Source organism: Equus przewalskii, chromosome 7, assembly GCF_037783145.1.
Source record: "Equus przewalskii isolate Varuska chromosome 7, EquPr2, whole genome shotgun sequence".
NCBI classification, from domain to species: Eukaryota; Metazoa; Chordata; class Mammalia; order Perissodactyla; family Equidae; genus Equus; species Equus przewalskii.
Genome location: NC_091837.1, coordinates 57,046,024 through 57,071,187, shown reverse-complemented (window position 1 = coordinate 57,071,187; position 25,164 = coordinate 57,046,024). Strand labels below are relative to the sequence as shown.

At 40.5% G+C, this 25,164-nt stretch overlaps 1 protein-coding gene and 1 long non-coding RNA gene across 47 annotated transcripts in view; one reads left to right on the top strand and one right to left on the bottom strand.

The window, feature by feature from the left end:
- The first annotated feature begins 618 nt into the window (after window positions 1-618).
- On the top strand, window positions 619-24,553 carry LOC139084846 (uncharacterized). Of its 2 annotated transcripts, XR_011542654.1 has the most exons (4): window positions 647-978; window positions 2,130-2,310; window positions 21,051-21,219; window positions 24,297-24,553. It is a non-coding gene; the product is annotated as an uncharacterized lncRNA (long non-coding RNA). The 2 variants fall into 2 exon arrangements; XR_011542653.1 differs by lacking the exon at window positions 2,130-2,310 and having other exon boundaries at window positions 619-978.
- DTNA (dystrobrevin alpha) overlaps window positions 13,343-25,164 on the bottom strand; it is a 359,410-nt gene continuing 347,588 nt past the window's right edge. For 25 of the 45 annotated variants that reach the window (XM_070629868.1, XM_070629851.1, XM_070629881.1 and 22 more), the window contains 4 exons: window positions 24,342-24,510; window positions 21,895-22,027; window positions 19,938-19,986; window positions 13,343-16,970 (listed from right to left, as the gene is read on the bottom strand). In XM_070629868.1, coding sequence (XP_070485969.1) covers window positions 19,969-19,986; window positions 21,895-22,027; window positions 24,342-24,510 — 320 coding nt within the window. In that variant the 3' untranslated portion in view covers window positions 13,343-16,970; window positions 19,938-19,968. The remainder of the gene's footprint in view (window positions 16,971-19,937; window positions 19,987-21,894; window positions 22,028-24,341; window positions 24,511-25,164) is intronic. The other 20 variants (XM_070629872.1, XM_070629886.1, XM_070629852.1 and 17 more) reach the window with 2 other exon arrangements.

The following is a 25,164-nucleotide window of genomic DNA, read 5'->3' as shown; positions in this document are numbered from 1 at the left end:
GTATGCCACTCCTCTTTAGTTTCAACACACAGATGCTTCTCCAGCAGTGGGCCAGGAGGGGAGAGATGGCTTGCTTTCAAACCCAAAGGGGACACCAGCCCTGCTTGCAGAGCGAACTGGGTTGGGTGCGGCAAAGAAGGCTCTGCTCAGAGTCCCTGGGATTTGGCTCAGAAACACTGAGACCATTGTCTTTAGAGGCAACAAAAGGGGTTGTTGAAAAACCAAGCTTTAATACAAAGCCAAAAATCTGTGCTTGTCATTTCGTGTTTATTTGGCATTCAAGTATGGTAGTCATTCTCAGCTTTTGCCGCTGTTTACATTTCAAGGAAGACCCGTGGCCATGGAATGGGAGCCAGCTTTTAATATTTCGCTCTTAAAAAAACAAAATAAAACCGTTGAATCATTTCTACTTATATGTCCTTTGAGTTCCTGTCTGAACTTTTGGGGCTGGTGAGTGACAAGTCAGCAGGCTTCTTAACAGGAGAGCCTGCTAACCCTCCTGGACAGTTCATAACGAGATACACATTTGTATTTCCTGGGAAGAGGGGGACAACATTCTTTTGCCATTGGGTCAGACTTTCCTATGCTCTTTCTTTTTTTTTTTGGTTCTAGTTGGGCAGTTCCTGTCGAATCACAGGAGGAGGAGGAGTGTAATCATTGCGCAGTGTGTTTCGGCTTCTTGATTAACAGTTGCATTGGGCCTCTGATGTATGGGAAACAAAGCTAACCCCAGCTTGAACACTAGAGAAAACTGCTGCAATTATGTAAGCTTTACCCTAATTGCTTGGTTGAATGAGAGCTGGAAGTGAGGGTGACGGAGTGGTGCTGCTAACTTGGCAATTCGCAAGGGTCACTGTGGTTAATTGGTGTCTGCAGAGCAGAACCATTTTTCTATGGTGATCAATTTAAGATATTGTCATTTGTTGAAATGAACCAATGCCCTTGACTTCTTGGAAGAGGTGGAGGGAATTGATCACGGTAAGTTCTCTGAACATGAAAATTAACTAAGATAAACTGCTATAACTGATATGTGTGATAGCAATAAGTTAAATTCCAATGGTGAATTATATTTTTTCATAATACTTTTCATTTATATTACTATAAGTTACTATACAGCTATATTTATATTTCATTATATTACTTTGATCATCATGATAAATCTGTAAAGAATTTAAAATAGGCATCTGTGCTCTCAACGACAAGTTTGTTGAGAATGAGAAGTTAAGTTATTTGCTTAGGGTCAAATAAGCCAGAGCCGCATTATTTTTCAGTGTATCACTTGACTTCATGAAATGTTGACAGATAGCCAAAATGTAATGATTCAGCACTTGAAATACAATAAAACTATTACATATCATCCTGTGAAAAATCTCTAAGGTACTTTCTTGTTCTTCAACTCACCCAGTTCTGACCGGAAAAAGAACAAATTCTGGGGAGTCATTACTGCTTCCCGTGAGCCAAGCAATGACATGTGGTGCGCTCCTCTCTATGCCCTCTCCTTCTTTTGGCCATTAAAATAGATTTTCACTTGACTTCAGTGAAGCCTTTCACTTAATTCTGTTTTGAACTAATTTAGGGCAAACTCTCTTTTACCCATCAAACCTTAACTTGGAAGAGGTTGCATTTCCTTAAACCATTGTTTTGTAGGTTATGAGCAAACCCGAATGTCATCTCCTTCCATCCATATTAAAAATGTTTACAATAATAAATCACCTCAGTCAAAAGTAGTTGTTGGAGTACCTGGCCTGGGTAACCCATTCCAAATCCTTTCTTAACCAAATTTCTGAAGACCCAATAAAAGCTGATAAACAGAAAGTAACTACAGGATCCTAAGAAATCCCAGTTAGCCAACCAGATGTCTGAAGTATAACTCTCTGTGAATAACGTCGACCTGCCTGGGTCCATAAAGAGGCTGGTGGCTCCTTACTCCTAGAAGGAGTTAGTTATTCAATAAATATTTGTTGATGGTAAAAAACATGACTGGAAATGTTTCTCTTTGGAATTTTATTTTATTTTCCCAAACATCTTTACAAATGGACATTTTGTGGAATGTTGAATATAAATATTTAAGAGACTCATAACTCTAGTTCTGAGCACTTCCTCCTTCCAACCTTTTGTTTGTTTTGCAGTGAGAATGTACAGTAATCCATTTCAGACTCTGGCTTTTGTGGATTTAGACAAGGCTCCCCTGGAGGAAGGAATGCCAGGGCAAGAATCAACCAGATTGAGATCTTTGTGCCTGGCAGTCTGACATCACTTGTAAACTCTGCCAAAATTCCTTTGGAAGCAGATGTTCCTAGAGGGGGAATGGTAATCATTTATCCTGTTACATTTGTTCAATAAATGCTGATTCGTGGGAAACCCAAGGATTTAGGTTATGGTTATGAACAATTCACTAGGGATGTACCTTTCAGAGAGCATAAACATGATTATTCCAAAACATTCTTTCCTCCCTCCCAGCATTTCTCATGTGTTAATTCAAGCCTTCCCATCCACTTATAGTCAGGGAGGAGTTGTCATTTATTCGCCTCCCTTCCCCAATGCAATAGCTCCTGTATCAATCTGTGGGTAATTTACAAATTCTAGTAATATTTTCTAATCACTAGTCTAGCATAGAAATATAAACTTCAAGCCCTTCTCCTTGTATTTGTGAATGATCTCTTTCAGCCAAAAAAAAAGTGGAATTAAAACATAAAACTCCAAAAGAGCCAAGTTTGTTGATGACTTACAAACAAGGAAAACTGTGGTTCTCGTGTCAGCACTGTGATTACAATGGCCTTTGGTTACTATAATGAATGGGCGTGTATTGATATATGTATCAGGGGACTATTGCCTCTGATATAAAAATCTCAAGATTTTTTACTTTTTTTTTTGGCATTCAAGGAACACATGCTATTTGGAACATAAAACTGAGTAAAACTGATATAAGACTGATTTACACTTGACAAATCTCCAGCCAAAAATTTCTTTATTGGCAGTTACTACCGAACTGAATGAGTAATCAACTAAGGGTAAGGAAGAAAGTTCATTCAGGGGTGAACTCTTTAGGCAACTTGTGAAGCATCTTACCCAGGAAGTCTTAGGGTCTTACATAATTTGTGGTGTGTTCTATGGTAGTGGTGTGATGGACCATTAGAATTTGCTTATTGTGTATTTCAAACCTTGAATTATTTAGAGAATTAAAACGAAAATATATTAGAATAAGTTCTTCTAGAAATTGCAGGATAGAGCCATTCTAAATGTCATTTATAAATCCCACAATGTATTAGTAGCTATTCCAGAAATAGGAAGGTGATACTCTTTTTTGCTTAATTGAGAATACAAGCTTTTACACCATGTATCTGATTCAATAATTGGAACAATCTCTAAGGGCCAGATCGTATGTTCCGTCTATAAAGTCCAAGCTTATACGTTTATTTCCAGAGTCTGTTCCAACACCCCATTGAGACTACAGTGGAGAGATGGGTACTGGGTAGAACAAAGAAATGGTGAAAACAGGGCTGAGTCTCAGCTCCCTCTCTCTGAAGTTGTGTCTAAAGAATTTGATTCTGCTCTTAGATGAACTGAATAATGTCCTCTCTTCAAAGAAATGGGAGGGAAAGTTGATGACCTGGTCAAAATTTCTGAGATAACCTCAAGAATAAATCAATTCTCATAGTTAATCACTGCCTTAAGAAAAAGAGCTCAATCTCAGTTATGGCAAAATTCAACCTGATTTTTGCAGACTCTCTTTAGCATCTGGATATTTAAACAATTCTTATATATAGGTTACCTCATTTTAGAAACCCCAAAGTGAACCCCCAGGTGTTCTCATTTCAGACGCCCTAAAGTGAATTGTGCAGCTGATATCATCCTGGCAGGACATCAGAATATAGTCCTACTAAAAGTTAAACTTTTGATTAAAAAGATACATTCATGGTAGAATAAGCATTTTCTGCTCTCCAAATGTCCCACTCTAGAGTAAGATCTTACTTGCTTTATGTTGTGAAAGTCATCTGAGCCTCGCTGCCGGCCTGGGTGCCTGAGTGTCTCTTTATGGATCTTCCTGGGGGACCTACTGCTCTGGTTTGGCCAGGACTGAGGTGTTTCTCAGGAGCAGGGCTTTCAGTGCTGAAACTGGGTCCGTCTCAGGCAAACCACCGAGTCACTTTCTGAGAAAAGTCCTGGCTCTGTTATCCGGTATTTTGCCGTCTGCAGGTCAGAATACAAACTAGCGTCTCCGCCTCTCAGAACAAGCATCACTTCCACGTGGATGGCCTCCTCAGCCTCACACTTCCAGTGCTTACTGGGGTCTATTCCAAATAGATCTCCATCTATTGCAAAGCTTCCATTAAAAATTCTGGCTATGGGGGCTGGCCCCGTGGCCGAGTGGTTAAGTTCGCACGCTCCGCTGCAGGCGGCCCAGTGTTTCGTCGGTTCGAATACCGGGCGCGGACATGGCACTGCTCATCAAGCCACGCTGAGGCGGCGTCCCACATGCCACAACTAGAAGGACCCACAACTAAGAATGTACAACTATATACCGGGGGGCTTTGGGGAGAAAAAGGAAAAAATAAAATCTTTAAAAAAAAAAAATCCTGGCTATGACTGCTATTTAGAAGAATAGCCTGAGGAATGGTGTGTCCTCCTTATTTTATTTATTGTTTCTGTGGTTATTGCCCAGCCACTGTGCACCAGGCATTGGGTTAGGTGATGTTCTTAAATGAGGGAAGACCTTGCTCGCCATGAGCTTTGAATGGGGTAAGGCAAATAGGTAAATAAGCAATTATTTACGAATCTTTGTCTCTTCATCAGGTCTGGCCAGGCCAAAGCTATAGTCTTGGAATAAAATCTGTTAGCTTTACACTACTCACCATCACAGACTTGTAATTTAGCGTTATGTGAAGTGGTCATATAAGGAATGACTCAGTGCTTTTTTTGGAAAAAAAAACACGAAGACTATCTCGGTACTCAATGTTCAACATACAGAGACCTTCACAATGGCTGAAAAAACATGTCTCTGCCGTTGATCAAGTATGCTTGTCTGTAGTGGACAGTGAGAGCTAAGGAGCGAAGCTAAGTTTTACGTGGAGTTTTCAGTATCTTTTCCTAGCCTTGGTTTAGGTTTTCTGGTAAAATTATACTCTTCTTATTATCCCGTTAAAATATTTGAATCTCTCTCCATGAAGGAGACTTCTTGGATCCCTTTGCAATAGAAGGGACATATTTCTCTTTCCTCATGTACTAACCCCGCAAAGACAGCTTTTTTTTAAAAGACTATAAAGGGTTTTGGTTTTCAGAGTACCATTGTTCCCAAATTGGCTGTGAACCAGGGAAAAAGTTCTTGCCCTAAGCTTCTCCAATGTTCTACAACCAGACCTACCCCATTACTCCTGACTTATGCCAATGAAGTCTTGGGGGAATGTTTTGGGCGGTGGGTGGTTCTTGGTGTACATCATAGCCTTACTGCTGGGTCTGATGTCTTAGAAAAGAATCTGGTACTGAAAATCTCTTTTCACCTTTCCATAGCTTCCCAGTTCTCCTTTACGAACTCAAATAATGTTTAAAACAAAAAATTCTCCAAGTTTAATGTGTGTTGCTAGGGCAACCAGGAGACAGCAGCAGGAATGAAACCAAAGCCAAGGAACTCAGCACAGCTCCTTGGACGAATCTTAGTCTTGGCTGATGCCAGATCTAGCAGAGGCAGGTTGAAGTCTCCCCAGCCATGGGTAGAGGGAGAAGCCTCCTGCTTTTTGAAACTCCTGCGGGAAGCACTTCATCTCCTCATAAGTGGGAAATTTCTTGTGTTTTCCCTTCTGTTTCCTGTTTGATCTCGTGCCCAGCCTTCTTCCCATCTCAGCCTTGTCTGCAGGTTTTTTTTTTTTTTACAACAAAGACAACCCCCTATGTTAGACTTGAAGATGACTAGGCACTCCTGACATGGGTATTGTGAGGATTAAATGTAAGTAAAACAGGTTTTTTGAAAGCTGTAAAAGATTACAAAAATGTTAGTTATTTTTTCCTTATATCTGGCATTTGGGAAGAAAAAATAAAAGAGAGAGAAAGGGAAGAGGGGACGAGGAAGAGAAGAAAGGAGGAGGGTGTATGGATTTTTGACCTTGAGATGCTTATAAATCTGTGGCAGAGAGGCAAAACAAATGACCTGCAAGTGTACTGGGAGGAGGAGACCTTCACACATGCAGTTAAGGTTGGCCCTGCTGAGCGTCCTAGTTACTAGTCAACTTTGCCTTGAAATGGTCCTATAAATTGCAATCGTTCCTAGGGAGACATGTATTTTCTTGTTGTTAAGAAAAAAAAACCCCAAACACAGTTAAGAAAATGAATGGGGAGGGCCATATCTTGTCTATCTTTCAAAAGGGTCAAATATATGCAAGTTTTCTCTCAATAGAAGAGTAATTTAACCTTATGAAAACTCTTCTTCTAAGTCAAAAATAGTTAACTATATTTTAAAAATTTTCCATCACTTAAAAATAGCTAAATAATTTAAAATGCCAACTAGTTTAAAAGTATTTCACATTTAATTCTTACAAGTTTTGAGATAGAAAAACATATTGCTTTTAAACTTTGTGTAATATTCCAGTCATAAAAGTAACCCATGTTTATTTTAGATTATGCAGAAAATACAAATGAAAGAAAAAATATTTAAAAAATTTATCCAAAAAATTCATCACCTAAGACTAATCACTATTAGCATCTTAAAGTATTTTCTACAATTTGTCTTTCTAAAAATCAAAATTTTGCTCACATGGACTAAAAAGGTCATCATTCTTCCTAAATTCCCTTTTTCAGCAACAACTAACTTTTTTAGCTTGTTCATTTGGCATTAACCTCCAAATAACATCTTTGTGTGTCTTCTTGTTTTTAAGTTATGGGCATTATCTATGGTCTCCCCATGACAGAAGATGTGAAGTGAGCTCTCCCCTTCTACTATGTTCATGCACACATTCCATCTCGTATCGTCTCAATAGAGTTATGCGTGATTTTGGTTCATTACTATTCCAAGCCTACATTATTTTTATATGTATGCTATTTGAGGATGAGAGTCAAAACTGAGCTATACTACAACTTTTCCTTTTCTTGAACAACTTGGCAATTAATAATTATCTTATTTTTCTTTTTTATTTCTTTTCTAGGTATCAACAGAGGTAGATACAGGTTTTGTAGGCATGGATGTTATACAATTTTGGGAATCCACTATGAAATAGAAAGTAAATTACAAATTTTCAAAAGGTGGAAGGAGCCTGGATCCCTACATCAATATTTGGAGGAGAGCTGCCTACTTATCAGGAACTCCCCTTTTGGGCTTTATGCTGTACGCAAGCCTTTATTTTATATGGAGTTGATTGGTTTAGCAGCTAGCATTATCTTATCTAATTTCCTTGGCATAGTCTACTCTTCCTCTAAGGTCTTTTCTCTTTGTTTGGTCTTTATCACTCATGTTAAAGGCTTTTCTCAAATGTCTGTGATACTTGATTGTCTGCTCATTTGCAAGAGTGTGGGTGCAAATAGCTGATTGGTAGTCTTAGCACATGAGCTTTCCCAGAGGATGCTTTGGTTGGCCCCATATCTATATTTTTAGGGCTTTTATTTTGGGTTAGTCAGATTCCCCAGAGGGGGTTCTTTTATCCTTATCTGAAGAGTAAATGCCTAGCTACCAGTGTTCTGTGTGTTCAGTGGGGAAGGCTGGCTGGAGGGCCTCAGAATTTAGTGTTTATAGGGCCACAAGTCCCCTTGGTACAGCAATGTTTTAATTTCCAGTCTTTTCATTCCTAATAAGGTTGAATAGATTTCCTTATATTTGTTTTTATGTTAAATTTATTTGTGTGTGAGTTTTCTGGAAACAAGAGCCATTGCCCCCATTTTATGAATGAGGATTGTAAACTTCACAAAGGAAAAAGGGAAAGGAACTGACATAAGCTGAGTTTCCATCATAGTCAGGAAACTTATGGGGGCTTTACATGTATTGTTTCCTTAAATTTAGCCTCAAAGCAACCAATAGATAATGTCAAACAAACACACATTGCCATAAAACGGGAGAGACTTTTTTTAAACTTTAGTTTTATACATCCAGAGAGCAGGGGAGAGTTTTGTAATTTAACCTTTCTTCCTCAGAAATATAACTGAGGCAGATGACATCCCAAAATCAATAAAAGAAAGGCTCCTCTTCCAAAAATAACAATTAGTATATACTTTTCATTAAAAAAAAAACATTTTAAAGAGTCAATAGGGGGACATTTTCTATCTTAACTTGGTTGTTATCAAGTTATTGTGCCTATCACAATATGTAAGTTGTCAGTGTTGTCTTTGTGGATTGATCTCCCCAAATGAGAATGAAGGAAGGGAACTGGCCTGTGAGGGAGTGTGGAGATAGAAATCAGAGTCAACCCTTTGGGTTTATTATGCGCCACAACTCCCCTAAGGCCCTGAGAGGAAAAACAAGCATGAATTTCCACTCGATATTCCTCAAGATTTCATTAAGAACACAGAAATTGGCCAAGAGATTCTTCAAATGTGATTAAGTTAATTCAATTCAACACACATGCAATGCATCAATTCCTTGTTCTTATTTTACCTGATCAGCTGCATTCAACGTAGTTAATCATGCTTTCTACCTTGAAGCAATTTTATTAGTTGGCTTCCAGGACAACACAGCTCCTGGCATTCTTCTACCTTTCTGATCTCTCCTTCTCAGCCTCCTTTATCATCTCTGTGCTGATGATGCCAAGATTTATAGCTCCAGTCTAGACTTCCCTCCTGAATTTTAGGCCTGGATTTCTAACACACTACTCCCTCTTTCCACCTGGATGTTTAATAGGCATCTCAAATAGATTATGTCCAGATATTAGCTCCTGAAATTCTCTCCATCCAAGATTTGCTCTTCCGATCCTTCTCTTAGTAATGCAACTTATTTCCCCTAGTTATTTGGGCTCCCAAATTGTGGTATCCTCCTTTGTCTCCTCTCTGTCTCTCACACACATCCAATCCATTCACAAAATCTATTGGTTCTACCCTCAAAGTATATTTAGAACATGACCACTTTTCCCTCTTCCTTTAGTCTAAACTAACATCATCATTTTTGGTCTGGATTATTGCAGTGATATTTTAACTGATCTCCTTGAAAAATCATCTGTGGAGTTTGTTTCTATACATCCAAGAAGCTCAACAAACTTCAAGTAGGATAAACTCAATGAGATCCACGTCAAGACACATTATAATCAAACTGTTGAAAGTCAAAGAGTAAGAGAGAATCTTGAAAGCAGCAAGAGAGAAGTGACTGTCATTTACAAGGGAGCTTCAATAAGATTAACAGCTAAGTTTTCATTAGAAACCACGGAAGCCAGAAGGCAGTGGGATGACATATTTAAAGTGCTGAAAGAAAAAACCTATCAACCAAGAAGTCTATATCCAGTAAAACTGTCCTTCAAAAATGAGGGAGAAATTAAGACATTCCAAGATAAACAAAAGCCGAGGGAGTTCATTACTGTAGACCCGCCTTGTAGGGAATGTTAAAGAGAGTTCTTAGGTTGAAGTCAGAGGACACTAGACAATAACTCAACACTGTATGAAGAAATAAAGATCTCTAGGAAAAGTAACTACATGGGAAAATATAAAATTGAGTATTAGTGTGTGATATAGAAGAGAATATGTCTAGTCTTTGTCCCTGGCTCCTGGCACAGAGCTTCAAAAACCCTTGGAATTTCCTGAGTGATAGGAGTGTCTCTGTTATGCTAATGAGGTAACTCATTGTGAGTCCCTAGACTGCTTCAGGATGAGGGCCATTCACTAGAAACATCAACCTCCTTGTGATTCTATAGTTGGAAATTTGGGCCACCCCAACGTCCAGGAAGGGAAGGGGGCTGGAGATTGAGTTCCATTGGTTTAATCAATTATGCCTACATAATGCAATCCCAGTAAAATCTCTGGACACAGAGGCTTCCTGCTTGGGGTGGAAATGGAACACAATTGTATTTTTTAGTTTGTAACACCACTTTTTATTTCCTACATGATGTAAAAGAGAGATACCTAAAATTAATTGTAAATCTATGTTTTTTGGCACAAAATGGATAAAGATGAGGACAGAATCAGGAAAATGAGCAGTCTTTATTACCATAAGGTGTTTGCCCCCTACACCACAGGAGTGAGACTAGAGTGTGTGGAGGACTCTATCAGCCTAGACCTGACCACATACCTTTCCTCTTTATCTTCTTGGTCTACTTTCACTCACCCCCACTGATGGCAAGGAAAGGTGTTTGCCCAGGAAAAAAATTCCAAGAAAAGCAAATAAAGTTTCTCTTTGAGGTCCAGAGCAGAAAGCTGATCTAATTGACCCTTCTCAGATATTCTCAGGGTGTAGTTGTTCTCAAGCAAGAGCGGCCACAAAGAGACTTCCAGAAAAAGTGGAATGCCAGAGAAGCCATTTACCTAGTGCCATTTGTGTTCCAATGATTGTTCTTGCTCTTGACATCTTTAGCAACACTCCTCCTGCACAGCACAGTCAAGAGATTGGAAAGCAAAGGAGCCAACTACAGGTGTGATTTACTCCCATTTTACACATGAGATGGCAGAACCAGAGATGGAGAATACAGGTGGCTGACGTTACTGGTTCACTTGCTTTGTTTCTATCCATTACTGAACTGATTAGCATTGGGAGCAGGACCAAAAATTGTCATAATTTAGCTAGACAATAAACCTCCAATATTTTTATGTCTTTTTTTTTTAAATGAAACAAGCGTAGACATAATTTCCAATGCTCTATGGCATGATAATGCTATTGAGCATCTCTACAGGCAGAAAAAGAGAACTCTTTTTTCAGTGAAGGCATAGAAAGTTCACATTGTTAGGCATGTCCTTCAAAAATGTTGGCCAACTCAAGTAGCCTTGTTACCAAATCAAAGAAACCGTCCAACCCAGGTGTTTCTTTTCCATCCACTCATTTACACTAAATATTTGTGATAAGGAACGTGGAAAAGACACAATAACATGATGAAAATAAAAATATCATCCATAATCCCTTGATTTGGATCATCAACCTTCTGGTGTGTGTTTTCCTGGGAATTTTTCTATGAAAAGGCACTCAAATATTTATAAAACTGGGATCATTCTTAGACTCTTTTATAATGTGATTTTTTGTTTGACATATAAATATCTTTCATGTTGATAAATTTATCTCTGTATCATCATTTTTATGGCTTCTTAGTATTCCAGCTTACCATATCATGCCATAAGTAGTTTAAATGCTCCTTTATTATTGTCCATTTCTGCTATTTCTAATTTTTTGTGGTTATAGACAAGGCATCATGAACATCTTTGCCCATGTATCATTGGGATTTCGAATTTGGGGGTGGGGGCTCCATCACAGCATAGTGGTCCAAGTGTAGTTTAAGGTATCATAGTCTCAGGAGGCAGAACCCCAGGTTTTAAGGTGCCCAGAGAACTTCTCCCTGGGCGTCTCAGTAGCTGATGTGCTCTGCTGGAATGATGAATCTGAAATATTGCCAGCTTCTTCTCATCCAATGTGTCCCTATCCCAACTTTGCAAATCTGCCCTTTTGGGGCCACTAAGCCCATAGAGTCCTACTCCTGGGTGATTCCTTGTACCATGGAGACAGAGGCCTTAATTCTTGGAGCAAAAGATTCTTCTTTGGCAGACTCTTTAGATCCAGCTGCTTCCAGTGCTGCTGGTATAGTTTAGCTGCTGCAATGCTACCTGAGTGCCTTAAACCTAGTGAGCTTCCATCATATTCATGTCCTTAGATTTGAGTATCTCTATCTGCTATGTAAAGAAATCCACAAAGGCCAGGGGTAGATTATGGTACCTGGTTTACAGTAATAAGCTTCCCAGAATTTGCCTTATTTAAAAGAACTCTATATCCTTGTACCTCAAAGTGTGGTCCTCAGACAGGTATAAGCGTCATCTGAGGACATGTTTGAAATGCATAGCTCGGGACCTACCCTAGACTTACTAAATCAAAACTCTACAAGTTTGAGAAGTACTGCACTATCCTAGTTTAAAGAGCACCCCTGGCTTGTCATTCTATGCCCCAAGGACCCAACTGAACCTAATGCTAACTGGATTCCAGGTCCACGCTTCTTAAACTTTAAGGTGCACACAAATCCCCTGGGTGTCTTGATGAAATGCAGACTATGACTCAGTAGGTGTGGTTTAGGGCCAGAGATTCCGCATTTGTAACCAGCTCCCGGGTGATGCTAATGCTGTTGCTCCCTGGACCACATTTGAGTAGTAAGGGACTAGCATTTCTTAAAATTTGTGAGACTACAGGTATCACCTGAGGCTCTTACTAAACATACAGATACCCTAGACCTACTCCAGACCTGCTAAATCAGAAGTAACCAAATCCTCAGGTGACTTTGGCAATTAATTTGGGAAATGCTGAGGTAGGGAAATTACAGCTCAATGTGGCCCCTAAGAGATGAGGGAGGAGGCATTGAGACGCAGTGAAAGAGCCCTGGACAGGCACCAAAGGACCTACCCTTGTTTCTTACCTCCAAGGGGAGGGGAATGTGTGAGTTTCCTCTAGAGATCATATCAGGTCAGGATTTGCCCCTGCAATTGATGCAGAGCCTCTTATTTTCTTTCTCTGGTGCCTCTTGAGTGTTCATAGCATTTTCATGGATTCCAAGACTCTGCGAGCACAGTCTTTCAGCACCATTCCAAGTTGGAGCTCTGAAAAATGCCATTCATGAAGTGTTGGAGCTAGACTCACTGATTCTGCTCTTGGTTCTGGAAAGGAATTGGCTCCTTGAGCAAAAACACACAACCCTGCATCGCATGGGAATCAGAGAGGTTCTTGGAAGAGAAATGAGAATGTAGGGGGTGCTACCTCTGTGGACTCTTGACACTGAGTTTTTGTCCCCTGGAACTGTCTTCATTTCTGTTGCTATCATCACATTGACCTCCAGGGTGTGCCGATTCTTCTTTCTCACTAGCTGTACCACACACAAAACAAAAGCCACTGATTTATTCATTCAACAAATAACTGAGCACGTAATATTTGCCAATTACCTGGCTAGATGCTGCAAATTCAAAGGATTGAGTGAAGGGACATAAAGTGCTTATAAAAGGGTCTGATATAAAGTAAGCACTAAAATATGTGAGCTATTAGTATTCTCAAATTCATCTCCATATTGATTATAACAAGCCTTTCCATTAAAAAAAAGTCCTGTCCCCCAAGGAAGGAAAAGGTGGGATATTTTGCCTAATACCCAATCAAGGGGTCCTGCTCCACACTGCAAGTACTCACTTGTCTTTCTCCTTTGAACAGAATGACTCTATGTCGCTTTGGGAAGAATTCATTGAAACAATGAGTAAAATACACAAGATATAGTGTTTTTAAAAACATTTTTTAATGAAGAAATAATTCCATTCCAAAATATAGACACACAATTAAATAGTTTAATCACTTCAAAATATAACATGTCCCCAGGAGGTTCCAACACACACACACACACACGAAACAATACGTAACAGCAATACAAAAAACCCATACAATAGTAGTTTTGTTACAATACCAATGAATATTGTGAAATCTTTAGTGTTTCTGAATTGGTTATTTCTAATGGTGTCAAATTACAGTAGTCATAATTAAAAATGTCTTACACTTAATTAGCCTCAAGATATAATGCTTCTGATTTTTTTTTCTTCTCTTTTTGGTTCAAAAGTAAAAATGCCCTTTCTTCTGAGGACACAGTGGAGTTCTTGTTTGTGGCTCCTTGCGCGGAATTGACCCAAGGTGGTCGCAGCAACCGAAGGTTGCTGTATTTACAAGGTCTATCTACAGTTAACGGCGAAGAACTAAGAAGGGTGGACAAAGATGATCAAAATAAAAGCAGACATCAGTGCTAAATTATGATGCAACAGTTTTGGCTCATGCATATAAGAAAATACATAGTATATCACACGACAAAGGCCACACTCTTATGCAATTCAGTTCACATTACTACTTACAAATGAACCTTCCCTGCCTTAAAGTAGATCGTTCGAGAATCCATTTTTCACAATCTCCAGCACATCTCCCTCTGACCAACCAAACTTACCCCGACTTCCGTCCTGACCAATCACAACCGATTCCTGAATCCCATACAGTAGATTTCACTCTCCTCCCTCCCTCTAATAACAGGGTGCTGTGGGGGAGGGTTGGCTGTGTTAGACCAGTGCTCATTGATAGGCCATCATCTCTGATGGAGATGGATGTGCAATTCATTGTGGAACAAGAAAGAAACAACCCCCGCAAGATATAATTGTATCTAAAGGACAGGACAGGTGAAACTTGCTGGGTTTGCACTTAGAACAGGCCCCAAAAGTAAATTTGGAGAGCCAAGGAAAGAAACCCACCAAAAAACACAAAAACCCAAAACAACACACGCCATTTTGTCTCGGTTACAGGACAGGGGTGCTTGAGTCTGGTCTCAGTGCTGACGTGGAGCTAAGAGAAAGAAAAGGTGGCTGGTTAGTCAGGAATTTGTCATTGGCAGCAGTTTCCAGAGTCCTTGCGATGGCTTTGTACGATGGTATCAACAACCATGTGATGGAGTTGGCAATGAAACCTATGACAGGGGGAAGGTTATCAGCAAAACAGTTCAAACCTTAGACAAATGTTTTGATGTAGAAACACAAAATAACAACAGATGTCAGCTCAGTCCAGTCAGTGGCTGAATGCCACTTGCAGGGTCAGAGTTCCAAGTTCAGGAACTACCCGGCTATGATTTGGAGCTGACAGCAATGTAGGTAGCTGAGATGTAGTGGTTCTAAGTACCGAGTATGAGGCACGAGGGGCCACTTGCTCCATCTAGAGAGGTATGGTTTCACAGAAGATGGGCAGTGGAAAGGAGATGAACATTAAGATATATCAACAGAACCCGCAATAAAATCCATCTGTGCAAAGAAATCTGAGAAGTGTGTAGTTGTGCCACTTTGGTGTCAGCCTGTCCTCAGGGACATTTGGCAGGCTGGTTCTCGGGAGGGACGCATGATGAAGCACATCAATGGACAGAATGGGCTCCTTACTAATGCCAACCAAGAGCTTTACTATCCCCAAGGCAAGCAGTTCTGTTCCAAAGGGCAGTCAAGGAGATGATTTCCGAACAAACGCAGAGATGAGAGCATCTTAGAGCCCTCCGGAGAGGGAGTTAGAAGATGTCAGGGTGTCTGTTCTCAGCTGGGCACCCACCTACTGCTGACTATGTGGGCTGGGAGAGGGTTTTTGCCAGCCCTGGAAGCAAAATCCAATTGCTACAGCTTTGAGGTTGACTCAGAACCTTTCTTGCTTATTCTGAATAGGGCCTTTTCAGAGATTTTATTATATGATTTTATTCTAAAGCAGTGGTTCCCCACCTTTAGTGGGCATCAGAATCGCCTGGAAGGCTTAATGAAACACAGATTGCTGGGCCCACCCCGAGTTTCTGATTCAGTAGGCCAGCGTTGGGGCCCGAGAATTTGCGTTTCTAATAGATTCCCAAGTGATGCTGATGCTGTTGGTCGAGGGAACACACTTTGAGAATCATTGTTCTAAAAGGATGGTCTCTTCTTTCTTTTAAAGGACAAACAGGAATTCCAGAGAAGCTGCCAATTTGAGTATGTTGCAGGATTTTTACTTCATCGAATCTTGAGACAAGTGGAAGATTATTTTTTCATTTCCCCGGAATCCCTAAGAGAGGTCTTTAGTGCTCCCCAAAGAGGGGCCTCATAAAGGATCATCAACAGAGTCTTTCATTGTCCCTTCTTTGACAGTTCTTTCGCACATCAGCTTTTTGCTGAGTGCCAAATCCCAATGCAACTTAGCAGAGCCTGTTTCCTCTCACATGACCACAGAAGGCTGCATGCAGAACACCAGGTAGCCAGCTAAGGCAATAAACATTCAGAAATAAAAGGAGAGCGAACTTTTGCAAGCGCACTTTAAGCCTGTACATTTAAAGCTGAAGGCCTCCAAACAACCTGCTGGGGAACTCGTGGATGAGAGGTGCTGTTAGACACATGCTCCCTAAAGCTAAAACGAGAGGAACAAGACCACGGAAGAGCAGAGATAGCTTTAGTCCGTTTGGGGATCTTATGGCACCTGTGGTTTATAAACAGCTTTAGTAACGAGTATTTCAAAACATAGTTCACAGTTTTTAAGAAGATCTGTGCTGATTTTAAAAACTAGATTCTATATAATTTGAATGTTGCCTTTTTTTGAATATGATATCTATTTGGAAAAAATATTTACACTAACTTCTATGGCTGATTGGTTAGAGGATCTTGAAAGAAAACAACCCCAAGTTGGAAAGAAACCCCAAAGACTGGATTATCCTGGTGTATTTGGTTCAAGTCACTGCTCGCAGAGACTTAGAGACAACTGCAGACCGTGCAGGCCAAGGCCCCTTGTTGGCTTCTGGGCTCTGAGTCTGTACACTCAGGAACCAAATCCTTCAGGGTTAGTGAATAATTGCAAGTGGTTGTTTTTTCCCAATTGCTGTGGAAAAAAATGTACAGTGTATAATAAACTGTTTTGCTAAAATCTCAAACAATTCAGAAATCAAACTTCTAGCTATAAACAGTATTAATATTGTAATTGTAAACTGAACAGGTTCAATATCATGTGCAAAGGTTTAAAATGCTTGTTAACACTGCCATCGTCACAGCAGCAGGTTTTCAGCCTTTTTTTTTTTGAGGGATGAGCCATGTTACAGGAGATGTAGCTGATAAGTTAGCTTTGAACAGAAGTCTCTTTTTTTTTCCTTCTCAAAACACACACCTATGAACTACAAATCTTACAACAAAAAGTTGGCTGCACTATAGCCGGCAGAACACATCTTTAGGGGTGGGGTCTGTCGGGAGCAGCTGCGTGTGGTGGTTCCTCTCTTCGGTGAGCTTGCTGCCAGGCTGCTGTCTTCTCCTCTGTGTGGGTGGGTGCAGGGCTCTCCTTCATCACCAGCTTTCATGTTACTTTCATCATCTGTCTGACTATAGCTTGCCTGGGAATAAGGAACGTGTGATTTTTTTTTTTAAAGATGAAAACTGTTTTCTAAATTAGGGTTATGAAGCTTTGGAACCCCCCTTTCCCCCGACACACACACACTCACACGCACACACCACACACACACACACACACACACACTTGCTCTACTCCCTTCCTATGATGATCAGGAATGAATGTCGTGGGACATTGTGCGCTATTGCACCTTCTGAAAGAGAGGACAACAATCCTCCATGTTGAGTCTCTTGCTTAATGGGCACCTGAGGCATCTGGAGGGTCAAAGCAATGCCAACAGAAATATCTGTGTTATCCTTTGAACAAGGCGAGGAGAGCACTGATTCATCTTTAGAATGCCATGCTAAATTTTTTAAAAATCCACTTTGATTGTCCAATTCCTTAATTTCTGAAGTTAGGATGTGGCTGGCCAAGGAGAGTGGTGTACCATGTGGCCAGAGGGATGGAAAAGGGACAAATCCAAGATTTGAGTGGGCCAAAATGGAGTTTTGGTGGACTCTAGGTTGACTGCTAACGTTTATAGATACTATTTCTTCAAAAGTGGCTAGTTGAAAAGGTTTTACTCTGCTCTCTCTTGTTAGCATGCTGATAAGTACATATTTATCTTCAAATAGGCCTAAAGCTCTTTTGGAGCAGAGGATGGGTCTTCTACATCTCTGGTATCCCACCTTCTGCCCTTTACCTATGTAGGTCTCTGCCCTTGTGTGTGCATAATTGACTTTGACCTGATAAAGTTGGCTTCAGGACCCTTGGATGGGAGAAGCATATACTTTGAGATAATTTCTGGTCTTGCAGCATAGTCAGAAAGTCCAAACAAATAGATTTCAATAGTATAAACTGTTCTAAAATTTCAGCTGTATTTCTTGGCTGCATCAAGAAAAACCATAGTGGGATAGAACTAACTGCAAAGATGAAATGCCACTAGCTTCTGCTGTGTTCCATCAAGTTTTAAAGGAATTTTGTCTGATTTCCTGATTTAGTGACAGGCTGGTTCTGGTTTAGAGTCCTGTAGGATGCCAGCGAGGTAGGTACACAATGCAGTAAATGGCAGAGGCCACAACTGTTTCAACTTTTCATTGCCAAATCTGCAAGAAAATATTTAAAAATGGCCTAAGAACGTTCAGAGTGCTGAAATCTTTGGCTTTTAGGTACAAGCGCCAAAAGCCATTTTTTATCTGGGTTTATGTCAAGGACATTTTAAAAAATATATTTCTCTAAGAACTAGCTACTAATGTTTAAATAATGTGCAGAACAAAAAAAAATGATCAAATTGTTGGAGCTAAGAGAAAGAAAATGCTATTAAAGGAAAAGGCTTGCTCCTTTGGGACCAGGTTTGTTATAACTGGAGTGAATATTTTCAGAAACAGCTCCTGGGACTTTTTTCATTGTAGTCATAATGAACCAGGAGAGCATGTGGGAGGCATCTCAAATCCAAGGGAAGAAAAACAGAACTCAGTCAATAAGACCCATCCTTTCACACTAAAAAGGCCTCATTGCCCATAAAGTATATTTCATAATAGCAATTATGCCAGGATATTTACTTGCTTGGTCTTAACCTCAGGACTGAGACAAGAGGCCAGCAGTGTTTGAGCTAGAATGTACTCTTTACTAATTGTTATGTCGTTTAGGAGATATACATCCTTTTTTCAATTAGCAGCCAGAGTTGAGTTTACCATCAACTGCACTATAGACTTATGGGATTCCATGGTTGGGAAAGACTATATAGCTAAAGGAGATACAAGTTCTTGGGCCTGTGTAGCCAGAACACTGTGAAAGGTGTATTAACTTTGAAGTCTACTGGGGGACATCTAAGTGGCCATTAGCTGGAGCCAGAGAAACCATCTAGACTTACGGTGTATCAAATCATTGAACACATCTAAGTCCTAGCCTTGTTGATAAAAACAGAGGGAGCAAGCCAGTCCTGAGTCCCGGGGGTTCCCATACACTTACATGATAACTATAGCAGCTCCCCAGGATTGAATAGCTTGTAAAGTACCGAGCATAGTGCCAGGCATGGAAGTGTGTGCTCCTAACAAAATTATAACGTGTCTGCCACTCTGTTAAGCTCTTTACAAATTATATCCCAGGGAGGACAACTCCTCTATGAAGCAGGTGTTATGATATATGTTGTACACAGAGGACGGAGGCCCATAGAGGTTTAATAATTTGTCCAAGGTTATGCTGCCAGCATTTGGTGAAACTCTTATTTGAAATCAGGTCTGTTAGAGTCCAGGGTCTGACCTTCAAACCGGTACACTCAAGTGATCCCGCCAGTCAAGTGCCATTCTCCCTTCGTGAAAAAATTACTGAGGTTTTCCCACGTATTTAGGGAGATCCTTGGTGGCGGTGGGGGTGGATCTCAAGCCACGTAAATGATATTTTAAATGAAGTTATATCTTGCTGAATTCCACAATTGATTTGAAGCAGCTATTCCAAAAGTATAAGGCTGCAGAAGTTTTCCTCTGTTTTGCTTCTTTTGTTTTCTTTAATAATACGCGGTTTTGCTTTCACTTGTGAAGGCACACACATGGGATCTTTTGGGCCCTGAGTACAGCATTACTAAGGAGCAGACCCATCTCTGGAAATGCTGAGCAAGCCTGGACTTTTCCTTCTCAAGTGACAGAGAGGCTGCAAACTTGGAGCTGTTATGGATTGGTAATGTGGTTTCACAGCCACAGAAGATTTCTGGGGCATCTCTGGTGTTACAGAAGTTTCAGTGCCAATTTTCCTAATTAACAGAGTAAAAAGTCAACCCCCAAGGTTGTCTGCCAAATCTCCACTGGATTATAATGAAATGCTCCAAGACCGAGATGATTCTTTGATATCAGCGGAAGGAGGATATTTTATCACAGAGAAACACCTAAGAGAGAGTGATGGTGAATTTAGGTTACAAGTTATCAGAATTCAGTGTACAGTGGCCACGTTTCCTCCTAAATTAGAGGGTACTTACTTGAGAGGAGAGTGATAAAAGGATTTTGTATTCAACCTTGCAAGCTGACCTGCGGGTGACAAAGGACACAAACAAGAAAGGTGACATGTCAAGTCTGTGATGCAGTCAAGCTGGTGAATTATTTGGTTGGAAGCCATGCACAAAGACAGAGAGAGGGAGAGAAAGAGTGTGTCCAATGAATGAAAGTAGCCTTCTGATCCATCGAACAACCCTACGCTCACAGAGCAGTCAAGGAAAACCACTTCCCCCTTCTCCAGGGCATATGTCTTGAGTGGACACCCAGGCCGCTTATATCCTCCCGGCCCTTTTCTTTGCCTTTCCCTTGAAGTCACTGGGCACAGAAAGGAAAGGAGAGAGAGAGAAGGAGCTTAAGATTTACCAGAGATGGCAAAAGCTCCAATTGGATCTTAAGCTATTAACAGAATTTTCCTTCATTTTACTCATATAAGGTTAAATTCCTAATCCACTAAAATAAATAAAAATCTAATGTTTTATATGGAATGGCTGCCCTTTTTTTTTTAAACTAGATTTCAGTTACTTTTGTCACCAAAATCTGGACACTGATATGAGCTCAAATATTGAGGCCTGACAGGCGCCACTCCCAGCGTGACCCAGAACATTGATTACTTAACCACATCTCTCTCTCCCTCTGTGCAGCAGAACCAACTGAGATACATGTAGGAACGCCAGCCCTCAGAGTTCCTGGAGAGACCCTGGCGGCTTATCCAGGAGAATTTCCTTCCACGGACGGGCCATGGAAGCCACAAAAGAAAGAGCCCTCTCCATGGGTCTGTGCTTCAGGCGACGTTGACTGTTTCCATAGCGTTGAAGGCTTTATATATATAGTCACTGTTTTTTTTTTTTTTTTTAAATATGACTAGGCTGACATTTTAGTTGCTTCTGAAATGCGGATGTTAAACCAAAAATGGCTAATGGAACATTTGTCTTCAAAGAGGCAAAACTTTTGTTTCATATTGTAGGGGGGCGGGTTGCTGGGCTTCCATTTCCCTCTTGCTACATTCTTCTTGGGAAAATATTTCAAAACTTAATCTATAAACACATGAAAAGTAGAAGATAATTTGTTCTCTCTGCTCCTCTTTCCTTCACTAACAGGGTAAGAGAGGGCCACTGCTGACCTAAGGATGTGGAAAAAGCTTGCCTGGCCACTGGACAGACAGCCTGATGTGATCGAATAACCCTCTGGGACTTAGGGGGCAGCAGGTCTCAACCAGGCAAACATCCCTGAACTCCCAAACTGCCAGAAAGCCCCTGTGGATTACAGGTAAGGGAAACACAAGACAGACAAACAAGTCTTAGAGCAATCTCCATGGGGAAAATGCATCCCCTTTAGGATGAGTTACCAGTCACACGGATTTCCAATTGCATGTGTTATGTTCAGTGAATTCTCAGATGGATTCATATGCTCCAGTATATAGGACAGTCTGTCCAGCCACACCCTGCTGAACACAGCCCCACAGTTCCCCCAACATTTTTTCGTGAAGTCTGTCACTCCCTTGCTTATTTATATTTGACATGAGGCAGGCAGTGAGGGAGGCTGAGGACGAATGATTCAAGGGAGGAGATATATTTATGCTTATTCAATTTCCTTGTGCTTAGTTCTCTGTATATATATCTTTTTAATCTATGAGAAGAGGCATCTTCCCTAATGATCTTGGAGGAGGATGGACTGTTAGTCACCATGTTTCTGCTAATGTGACATGGCCTCTTCTCACTTTCCAGGTCCGAATTTATAAGAATATGTGGTGAGTGACAGCTCTAAGAAGTACTTAAAATGTTTACTGTCTAGAATACATGGACTAGGGAATGCAATCAGAATATTCCAGAAAGGGAGAGTGGAAGGAAGGAGAAGCCATCGGTTTTTTGAGTAATGGAAAAGACCCAGCCACTGAGGGGCTGAGGCACAAGTGATGGGTGTTGTGGGCCTGGCTCCATCTACCTGATAGGCTTCATCCTGCAGCTTCTGCTTCAGGTATTCCTCCATCTTGAGCTCATTCTCCAGCTGCCGGACTGAGTCATTTTCATAGTTCTCATCCTCTGGCTGCACATAGGGATCCCCATCTTCTGTAACCCTGGGAATAAACCATAGATGGCGTTTTGGAGTAAATCTTGAAAGTATGAGTGGAATTTATCTGTTAGTTGTAGTTTTCTTGGCACATTTACTTAGTCCTCCAATTCAGTTCTTCGCTTCAATTCACTTCAATTCAGTGTCTTCTTTTACCTAAAAGAACACTTTAAAAAAAATTTTGCAAGTGTGGAGAAATACATGATCAAGGTATTCCCATAGGCATGTTTTCTATGGCAGTCTGGTCATCATTGGTTATCTATGTTTTTCTAGGTTTTACAGCAATGAGTTGCACTTTAAATGTTCATCAGTCTTAAAGAAGGCAGGCTTGCCTTTTGAGAGGATATATCAGTTTTCCTGATCTGGGGGCTTTTTTTTTAATGGAATCTAGGAAGACTTTCTATAAGGAAAGTGAGCCCTCTAGTGAAATAATGATTAAGGACATTTGTTCATAATTTAATCCTCTTTGCATGTTTGTAGGCACGTGCACCCATGTGCTTTATTTTTATAGCAAAATCAAGTCTCAGAATATCAGCTAATTGATGTCAGGAAGGCTAACACTCTAACCCACAGCTCTTAAAAGTTTACACTAGCTCTAAATCTAAGAAATCTATTTAAATTGTCCAATTCTACTATGAAATAAATAGTTAAAAATGACCTCAGTCACCAACGTGTCACTCCGTCTCCAACTATTCATCTCAGTATATATAAAGCTCTTCCAGGGACTAAACATAAATTCACTACCTAAATCGTATGACTAAAATATTCTCAGGGTAAAAGACAGTACATGTTTAGACAGTATGGATATTAAAATATCACCTAAAATGAAAAGAGTGGTCAAGTAGAAGTTCCTGGGTTGAAACTTAGATGCCATTGTTCATGTTTATTTATATCTGGACGACATGTTCTTGTTATTTTTAGAGGTTTGGGGCCAGTCTAAATAGGTCTGCGAGGCCTCTATGAACTTCCCCTCCCCAGCTCCTGCAGCCGTGTTGGTGGCTGGTACTGCCACCAGCATTCCAGGCACAGCAGAGTGGGGTGGCTTTAGCTAGTCTTGGGTCTTAGGCTTGAAACAAGGAAATTTTAGGTAACTGCCACGTAAATGCTTAAATACAAAAAGTCAAATAGATATGCATTTACCAGACTAGACTGATGACAATTAGTTCACATTTTGAATAATAAACAAATAAAATAATTCTAAATTATACAGGAAAGGACAAGAAAGCAAACTAAAATGGAAAGCAGCAGCCTACAGCCATTTTAAACGACCCTCTGTTTTGTTTTGATCTTACGCTCTGCCTTTTCACAGCTGGCTTTCAAACCACGTCTATTTATAATTCCCCATTATTACTGGTCTTTTACTCACTGCTTGGATTGGGAGCCAAAACACCAGAAAGGCGTCTGGTTAGTTTCTTCTCTGGGTCTTTAAAACAGCCAGTTTATTTTTGTAGACTAGTCTGCAGTACTTTACGCATTAAGCACCATCGCCCTCCTGTACTTTTTCTAATGTTCGGCAATTCCCTTTCCCAGCCTTTCGATGAGCCTGTGCACACAGTTCTCACATCCCCTGAGCCTTGCTCTCCCGACGGCCCACTTGCTTCATTCCCTTCGTTTCCTCCTTTCCCTCTCAAGCTGGGCTCGGCAGGTCTCTCCCAGCTTTGCCTTAGTTTCTCAGCTTTGGTTTCCTCTGCCTGACTCCTTTGAGCTGACCCAGGGTCCCAGAAAGTCTAGTGGGGACGTCCCTGATTCTGCTGGCTCCTGTCAAGCCACAGAAACCTAACTGGGGGAAAACCTTTGCCAAATGTCTTTTGAGGATCAAATTTATACATATTCAACAAGTTGACCAAATTGGATTTCTTTATAATGAGGTTTTCTACATTTACTTATTTCAATTCCAAACGCTTATATGATGTTTATGCCCATTCTGAACAGAAGCCTTTCCAGCATCACCAGCTCCGCTAAGAACAAATACAGCAAATTCAGAAGATAGGATGACTTATTTCTTGTACTAGCCTGTGAGTCCTGGAAGGCTGGGAGAAATTTTTGATACTATTTTGTACACAATTAGCACAGTGCCTTGGGCGAGCCAGGCTCTCAATAAGTACTGGCTGGTTTTGGTTATGGATACTCTCTGGAAATTTTGAGAGGGGGAGTCACAATGCCAGATTTGAATGTAGGTCTCTTCTACCTCTTCTGGCAGAAAAGGAAACTGCATCAACCCTTTCCAAAATAGAGAACTAAGCAACCATGTTTTTGTCTTCCCATTCTCCCTGCAGAGTGTTCTCTTACTGAGAAAATACCCCCAAGCAGAAGATACTCACATGTCACTACGCATGGTGCTCGGGGTGGCTCCACTGTGAAGATACCCAGGTTTTCGGGCATGGATTTGTGCTAGAAAAGCCTTTTCAGAGGTTGGTGATGGAACCAGATCCTCAAACTGAGTCCGTGCAAATTCAGAATCCACATTACTCTCGCTTTCACTCCCTGCCTCTATTAGGTACAATTGAAGAAATAAAGAATGACTTAGCTTTTTTTTTTTTTCCTATTTGTATTGTGTTCTTTTTGGTTGGTTGTTTTTTCGTTTGCTCCTCTTTTTGCTTGAGGAAGATTGTCGCTGAGCTAACATCTGTGCCAATTTTCCTCTATTTTGTATGTGGGACGCCACTGCAGCATGGCTTCATGAGTGGTGTGTAGGTCCACACCCAGGATCCAAACCTGTGAACCTGTGAACCCTCGAACTCCAGGCCACAGAAATGGAGTGTGCAAACTTAACCACTATGCCACTGGGCCATGACTTAGCCTTTTCATGATCAGCAAATAAAGGTCCAGGCTTAATATAGACCAATCTGTCCTGTATAAAACATTAACCAGTTATTGCACACAAGGCAAGAAGTGTTTATTTTTCTCAAAAGGAGAATTGATACCTACATGAATTACTATAAATTCATTAGTTTTATCATTAGTTCTCATTAGTTTTATTCGTTAGTTTTATGAATTACTATGTATCATTTGGTATACAGTTTTGTCTTTTTATCTCAATAATGCTACAAGGAATTTTTGTGTCTTAGTAACTGACTTAATTTCTTAAATCTTCTGTTTTTCCCCTCTGTAAAAGTCTTCATTAAAATGTTGTTACTTTTGCTT